The sequence below is a fragment of the Cucurbita moschata genome, unplaced genomic scaffold (genome assembly GCF_002738365.1).
Source record: "Cucurbita moschata cultivar Rifu unplaced genomic scaffold, Cmos_1.0 Cmo_Scf00027, whole genome shotgun sequence".
NCBI lineage: Eukaryota > Viridiplantae > Streptophyta > Magnoliopsida > Cucurbitales > Cucurbitaceae > Cucurbita > Cucurbita moschata.
Window position 1 is genome coordinate 2,384,860 of NW_019268543.1, and position 8,550 is coordinate 2,393,409.

Below are 8,550 nucleotides of genomic sequence, written 5' to 3' on the forward strand. Positions count from 1 at the left end.
CTAGGTTAAACAAGTGCAAACATATTAATGGTAATGTTGGGATTTAACTATGTTTTTCGTTATCAATTAACGTCCCTTCAATATTTATTTTATAACACAATTAAAGTCTCAATTGTTTTGGTATTTCTATAATTGAATGGGATACAGATGAAATATACCATCCACTTGATTTTATAAGCATCGTCCTATGCATAAGATCAATTAAATTAATATTGATCAGGTCTCTAATCTTTAACAAAAAAAAAAAAAAAATCACAACATAAAATTATATATTCATAATTTTTTTTTCATTTTTATAACAATGTTCTTAGAAAATTTTAAATTTATTAAATACTCACAAAAAAAAATCTATTTTTTTGAAAAGATAGTGAAACTTTATAAAAGAAAATATACGAGCAAAACAAGAAACAAGAAGCATAATTTAGATGACATACCAAAAAAAAATTCTTAAATATCTCTAGTTGCTCGTTTCACATGCATCCATAACTTTACCGTTAAAGATAAGTTGAAACTATGAACATGAAGATCATGATAATCTAACGGCGAGGAGAGAGAACGAATATATTTCCATTTATGAGAAAAAAAAAAGCTTCCATATTTTCAAAATCCTCAATTTTTTTTTAATAAAAAAAGTGATTTAAAAAAATTAAATTTGTTTTTCAAATTCAAGTATTAAAAATTATAGTACAAAATTTGGAAGAAAACAAACCTAAATTAAAAAAAATATATGAAACTAAACGCAAAATTACACGATTAAAACATTATATTATCATGAAATCTCATTTAATTATATTAAAAAGATTAGGGTTTGAATTTAAAAAAATAAAAAAATAATAAAAAAACAATAATTATCCAAACAGTGGAAAAAAAGATATGATATTTTGATTCCGAAAAACATTTTAAACCATAGTTTGATTTTTACATACGATATTTTATGGTGAATACAGGGACATATATACACTTATTTTATTTTATTTTTATTTCTTCCTTCCCGACGGCTTCCCTCCTCTCTCCCGGCTCACCTTCCAGATCACACCAGGTCTCCCTCTCTCTCTCTTCTCTGATTTCATTTTTCCTATATATTTTCATTAATTACGTGAATATATATGGCAACTCTTCGGTATGTTTGTTCTTATTCTTGGGGTTCTTCAGGAGGGATTTTCAGTGGTAGATCTGATGTACTTGGTGGTTGATCTCAATTACTCTGAAGATCATGATGGCCCTTGAACGCAAAGGTGTGTTTTCGGTTATTTGAAGTGTTTTAAGTTTTGTTTCAACTGGTTTTAGTTTCGTTTTATGATCCAAGCAGTTTAATTTTGTGCTGATTTAGTCGCATTCCCTTTCTTCTCCTCCTCCTCCAACTTGAGGGGGATTCTGCGACTTTGTCTTGTGTACCTTCTAAGCGACACCGAGAACTAGTTGTTTCTAATTCTGTATAGTGTTATATGTTATAATTTCAGTTTTGAGCTGAGGGTAGTTTCTAATTGGAAATCGTGGAGTTAGGTGAAGAATTGATATGGATATTGGCTTTTTTTGAGTTAACGTTAGTTCTTGGCGTATTTCTGTCATGGAATTTAGAGATCAGAGGAAGGATTTGAGACAATAACACAAAGATTTCCAGATTGAGTTTGTAAGCATCATACTACTTAGTAGCGAGGAGTTTGGATGCCTAGACTCATCAGTCAGAACTCTGTCACTTCAATGCTTCTTTAACGTCTAAAGCAGGAACTTTAGAAGGGTGAAGATTTTGTTAACAGAGAATGATCATTTGGATTTTTCTTTCGTTGTTTTTGGGTCTTTTGAATCTCAGGCGGAAAATTTGAGTTGAGGTTCTGTTGGTTGGCTTGGAATTGAATCACCGGTGTTGAAACGGACTCTTCGTACTTAGCTAATTCTCGCTACTGTAGTATTATCAAGAGGATCAATATGAAACAATTAATAATTTTTTAGTTAAATGCTAAGGGTCTTTGTTTTAAAGTTAGCTACCTCAAGAAACATGATCTCTCCCTCTCTCTAATCTGCCTATCCATCCATTCTTCTTACCCCCTGCAGATTCTTGAATTTTTATAGTAACTGGGAATGGGGTCCTAGAACTCTAGTTTTAGATAGATTATACATGTATGAAGTACCATTTGTCACCATGTCTTTTGATTTGTTTGAGACTGTTAGATCTTTCTGGTTGTAAAAGGGTTGATAAGTGTATTGGGTTGGTTGTCTCCTTTTCAGGTGCTGTAGTCTTTGGATCACTTAAAGTTGACTATGTAACATGCTCATTTCTCTTTGGATAAGTAACTTCAGTGATCTTGTTTTAGAATTCTTTGGGACTTGAATGTTTCAGAGTTATTTCTTTATTTCGTTTGGGGAACAGGGGTCATAGTGAAGCCAGGGGCCTAAACTTGTCACTAGAGACATTCACCATTGTCCTTGGAAGTTCACTAAGCTTTACTTCTTTTACCTTGCTCTTTTACTAGGGTCGTCTTCATTGTTCACTTTTGGGTGGATCTAGGAGTCTTCTGCCATTTCTCATTCTTGATTGGTTATGTAGACTTTTTACCCCAATTTTTCTATCATACTTCAAAAGGGGCATTATACTTTGTAACAGCTCCTGAGTTCCAATTTCGACTTCAATTTTGACGTATAAAGATTTTTAAGAACAAAAGTGTTTTATCATTATTTTTTTAATGAGAAACAAAGATGGTGTACTGAGTAATCAAAACGGGAAGAGCACTACCTCCCAATCCTGGAGGATTCTAGTTAGGCTATAATTACTAAATAATTTCTTATGCCTTAGATATCATAAAAAGAGTTAGATTGTACAATAATGGAAAAGAATTCTAAAAGATACGAGTTATCTTTGAAAACCCTCTAGTTTCTTTCCTCTCATAGTTCAAAAAACAAGGCCCAAACCATAGTTCTCCACAAAACCTTTGCTTTTCCTCTGAGGCACCACCCATTTAGAACTACTAGAAGCCACCCCATCAGTGAATCTGGCATTTACACAGACTACCCAAAAGTCTTTTCACCATCCTCTCCACAGAAGAGGACACTGGAGGAATAAATTATCAGTATTTTTAAAAATTAGGACAAATTTTCAGTTTAAGACACTGATCCATCGTATCTTATGGTTGAAAAAAATATTGAATTGCTTGCTGGAGGTAATGAAAGTAGATAATGGTGGAAGCAAAGGTACAACATTATGGTTCTTGTTACCCATGCCTTCTTAAGTATCCCTTCTCCCAAATGGTTTTGGATTTTTAGAAGGCTTCATGCCCTAAAAAGACACTATGGAAACGAAATCACCCTACTACATAGGTGAAGTTCTTGGAAAATAGTGCATACAGCCATTAACACAAGTGAAAATCTACAAAAAGAATGTCATTCATGATTCTATTTCCAATTTGGTGCTCATTATACAAGAACGACAACAAATCACAAAACCACTTATTTATGCAATGCACATACGCTTAGAAATTTTTGACATTTTCAGATGACATCTTACTTTTTCCCTAGGAAGTAAAGGATTTATTGGACATGGTCTTAACCTACTTCAAGAATACAAAAGGCCTGCCATGGAAACATCTCATTATGGCTTTCTTTTGGACTTTGTAGAAAGAAAGAAATCAAAGAGTATTCAGGAATAAGATACAGACTTGTACTAAGCTCTTCGACAATGTTGTTTACCATTCTATATTTTGGTGTAAATTGACTAATACTTTTGCTTCCGTAGTCATACCTCTCTCATTGTAAATTGGATTTTTTTTTTTTTTTTTTTTGTAAACATCGTGGACAACAAATCCCTTTTGTAAATTTCAAACATCAATGAAATTGTCTCTTATCAAAATAATAATAAAATAAAAAATAAAGGAAAAGGAAAAGGAAATTTTCTATCGGAGTTTGGAATATTACTTCTAGACGAGTATTGAAGGATGAGGAAATACACTGGACTGAGTTCTATTCTTGTGAAACTAGAAGGCCATGGTGATTTGAGAAAATGAAACATTGAAACCTTAGGTTTTTCTTTTAGATTTCTTACTATGCAGAAAGACCTAATCTGTTATTTGGCGTTCAAAAAGTCCAAAAAGAATCAATATTCTCATCATCCACTAGTAGTTTAAATATAACATATGTGTTACAGTAGGAGATCTTGTTCTCCTTCCCCATGCTATCAATTGTTTATTATGTTGAGTGGATTGGTAGGAGCCGGTTTTTGGGTGCCCTTTCTCTATGATTTTCTATTTGCAATGGGTATTTTCAAATAACTCTAAGCGTAACGTTCTTCATATCATTATTGGGCCTTGCCTCCTAGATCAAACTTACTATTGGTAAATGCAGTCAAAGCCATATCAATAATTTCATAAAGTTGGTTAGAACGCAACCAAAGAGTTTTTGAGAACTAGCTAATTTAGGATCCGAGTTGGCTAGACTAAAAGTGTCACAATGGCGTTTTCTCTTCAAACTTTTTTTGGACTTTTCTTTGCAAGACATTGTATGATTTTGGAGGCTTTTATAGCTCCCTTTTGATTTTGATATTAGTTTTGATCTGTTCCAGTCCCTTCAGAGTTTTATCTTCAACTTTAGTCTATTTTCATTGTTCCAATGCAAATTTCTGTTTCTTATTAAAAAAAAGGTAACCTCACCATTAATATCTCCGAGTTGAGGGTGGTAAATCACCAATCAATTCAAAAATTTAAGTTTGTGGATTACAATAAACGTAATATTTGATTGATACTTTAACCGGGGGAAATTATTGGGATTTAATTATTGTGGTAAGTAGATAACTCTTTCGTGCTACTATTCCATATTTGATTGTCCTATTAAATTTATCAAGAAGTTGGAGAAAATTATTAGAGACTTCTTGTGGAAAGATGGTGCTGATGAGTGTGGAAAAAATATGGTCAATTGGTAGATTACATCCTTCCCCGTGAGCAAATGAGGTCTTAGCTTGGGAAATTTGAAGGATAAGAATATTAGTCTCCTTGCAAAGTGGGGGTTGGAGATTCATGAATGAGGAAAATTCCATTTGGAGAAAAGTCATAGCTAGCAAATATAGCATCTCATTTGGCAATTGACTTCCTAATCTGAAAGAGGCGAGGAGATAAAAATGGCCTTGGAATCAAATTTCAAAGTGCTGTGATTTAGTGGATAATTGGTACGACATGAAGCTTGGAAAGGAGACAAGATCCTCTTTTGGGAGGATCGATGGATTGGTGAGTCAAGCCTAAAAAATTATTCTAAACTGTACATTGTAGCTAATCAAAGGGGCTTAAAGTTGAGCTGTGCTGGTTAAGAGGCTGGGCCGGAATTTCTATTTAGAAGGAACCTTACTGATTTTAAGTTCCTCTGTGGGGAGGATCGATGGATTGGTGAATAAAATTAATTCTTCTAAACTGTTCAATGTAGCTAATTTAAAGGGGCTTAACGTTTGGCTGTGCTGGTTAGAGGCCTCTAATGGCCCGAATTGCTATTTAGAAGGAACTGTGGTTATTTTTCAGTCAACTACTTGGTCAGGACCTTTTTGTAGTTATGAGCTTAGCCTTTTTCTTTTAGATCATAGTCATTTCCTTTAGTTAGAGTTTGGGACCCCTTTCTATTGGGGCTTGTTTTTTATATGCACGTACATATTTGTTCATTTCTGTCAACAAAAGCACAATTTCTTATTGAAAAGAAAAAACCAATCATAACTAGGGATTGGGTCTCAAATGGTATTTTTTTAATAAATGAGAGACCATTGGATGGATTTCTCTTATGAACCAATCTCCATAGTTAGCTAACGGTGATGTTACCTCAGAATCCTTGGGTGATCTTACTATGAAATCTTGATCAGCCGTCTACAAGGTAATAAGAGTGTTTGTTACTCTGTCTAACTACCTTACTAAGAAGGAAACCATTTTTCTTTAGACATCAGGAACATAGAAAAATTGGTGCCCTATAAAAACCTCTCTCCACGTTGGTATATCTTTGCAAGAAGAGTAATGACCATCTTCCCATTGGTGAAGTTGGGTAATATTTTTACTCTTTGCATTAGCAAGGTTGGCTTTAGCTTGTTGAATGACTACCGGATTTAGTGCCTATTTTCCTATAAACACTGAAAATAAATTACATCAACGCCTTTGTGATATCCAACTCAAAAAAGAAAGCTAGCGTTCTTTGGTGTAACACGGTCATCGAAGTTCCTTTGGAAGTTTTGATTGGAAAGAAGGTGGATGACTTTTGGTGTTTTTGAACTTTAGAGTTGCACAAGGTTTGAGTTTTTCTAATTGGTACACTTCGAAACTCCTATATGTATAATCGACTCCGATTTATGCCAATTCAAGTTGCTTATATAACTTCCATAGATGGTTTGGTTTCTGACTGCTTTTTTGTGCTTTTCATATATAAATAAACAATTAGTTTCCATCTTCAGAAAAAAAAACTCCCTCCCTGTCGTTTTGCAATTTTGAGGGCATTTTTGCAACACCCTTGGTTTGAGGTTTTCCATTTTGAATATTTTATTGTTTTAAGAAAATATTGAGTATCCTATTAGAAAAATAGCTTTCGGTTTCTGTCGCCTTTTTTCTATTCCTGCATTTTCTTCCCTGCCCTCCTGATTTACTCTCCTCGTTTTCTTGTCAGCCACTGTTTTCATTTTTTTTCCTTACATTTATATGAGTGGAAATTTACTAAAAGCGTTTCTTTTTATTGAAATTCCTCCTTTGCATTTAAAGATGCATCTTAAAGTTTATAATTTTGATGCTACTGTCTGTAGTGGATACAATTTTTTTTAAAAAAAACTTATTGTGCTGTGGATGAGCATCATTAAGTGAAGCTTCCGACTTTCTTAACGAGAACCATTCTTTTCTGTCCCATATAGATATTTTTAGATGAATGACAGAACTTTCATTATTCAAGAAAGAATAGCAGAGGAGAAAAACAATTTCTAGAGCACCCTATCCCCTAAGCCTCCCTAGTATTTATGTTGCTGAATCGACACCATTTGAGTTTCAATTTTATGTTCCCAGTTGCAAAAGATTCTAATTGTTTTTACCTTTCCAATAGTTCTTCGGTAGTTGCCGTCTGATGAGTTTTCTTCCAATTGATAATTTTGAAAGTTTGTACTTTGTGACATTAAGCTGGTAAATCATCATTGGACCAAAAAAACATAAGTTGATGAGTTAAAGAAAATTTAATCTTTTCATTAATACTTTTGACATTCCCCCTTCACTTATGAGCTATGAAACTTTTGGAAGGCCCAACAAATGAAAAACAATATAAATTGAGGAGGAAATGATATTACGATTTTCTACTTTTATACCGTATTAAATCATTAATAGACCTAGAAGCTTAAGTGATGAGTTACGGTCAATTTAATCGTTTTTATCCGTTCTTGGACCTATGCCATTCTTTTTTTGGATTAACTTTTTTGATCTCATAAAGTTTGTAGCCTCAAAATGGAGTGTATTGACTGGTGAAACTTTTTATGTTCTCAATACAATATTAAATTCAATCTCACCGTGATTTCTTTGCCTTCTTTGACTGCAGAAAGTATGCAGAGGAACTGTGAGGCCTCTATAAAATGCCTCCAGAATAATGGAATCCCATTCAGTCTGCAACATAGTGGAAATTCTGCTGATGGGTTCCAAGAACTTACAGATGAAATCAGTTGTCATGGCAGCAATGATATTCCTGAAACAAACCACCTATTGGCTAACAATTTCATTGAACGTCCAAATGAATTTCACAATAAACCTGCTTATCAGCATAATTCTGGATCATGGCAAGCCGTCCATTTTGACTCTCAAAAGGTGCAGCAGTGCCAGATGAGTGCTTCCGAATGTCAGTTCTACTCTTTGCCAGTGGAGAATCGCTTCCAATATTTTCCTTTCAAAATGTTTGAACAGAATTATCATTGCGATCGTCGGTTGCAAGAGTTCCAATATTTTGTGGTTATAGACTTTGAAGCAACGTGTGATAAGGATAGAAATCCCCATCCGCAGGAAATAATTGAGTTCCCATCTGTAATTGTAAGTAGTGTGACTGGCCAACTAGAAGCTTGCTTTCAAACTTACGTGCGTCCAACGTGCAATCAGCTCTTGAGCGATTTCTGCAGGGATCTAACAGGAATTCAGCAAATTCAGGTTTGTTCAAAGCTTCATTTTTTTTTTTCTTTTCTCTTCAAAGAAAATGATTACACTTGGAGGTTGCATTTTGTTAGCGTAGAACAAACTTGGGGAATCGATAAAAATATTATCTATTTTTATGAAATTCTAAAAGTATTCCCATACAACACCAAACACACACATTTGATTCTCACACGTCTTCTTCCCTAACATCATAAACAAAACTTCAAACCAAACGGCTCCCTATAGTATATTTTCTTATATTGTTGACATGTCCAGATCTTCCTAAATGTTTGACAATGGGTTGTTTGAAGGTAACATTTAAAAAAAAAATCCAAAAATAAGAAATGGTTCTTTGAGATGAAAGATGATTGTTAAACATTGTTTTTGGAACCAGCAAAAAAAAAAAAAAAAAAAAAAAAAAAAAAAAAAAAAAAAAAAAAAAAAAAAAAAA

General features: G+C 33.6%; 1 protein-coding gene across 1 annotated transcript in view; it reads left to right on the forward strand.

Annotated features, from left to right (window-relative positions):
* The first annotated feature begins 930 nt into the window (after window positions 1-930).
* Window positions 931-8,550, forward strand: part of LOC111462643 — a 10,921-nt gene continuing 3,301 nt past the window's right edge. Inside the window, exons 1-3 of the mRNA XM_023106311.1 lie at window positions 931-1,039; window positions 1,153-1,235; window positions 7,519-8,114. Of these exons, the coding sequence (XP_022962079.1) occupies window positions 1,214-1,235; window positions 7,519-8,114 (618 nt within the window). The 5' untranslated portion in view covers window positions 931-1,039; window positions 1,153-1,213. The remainder of the gene's footprint in view (window positions 1,040-1,152; window positions 1,236-7,518; window positions 8,115-8,550) is intronic.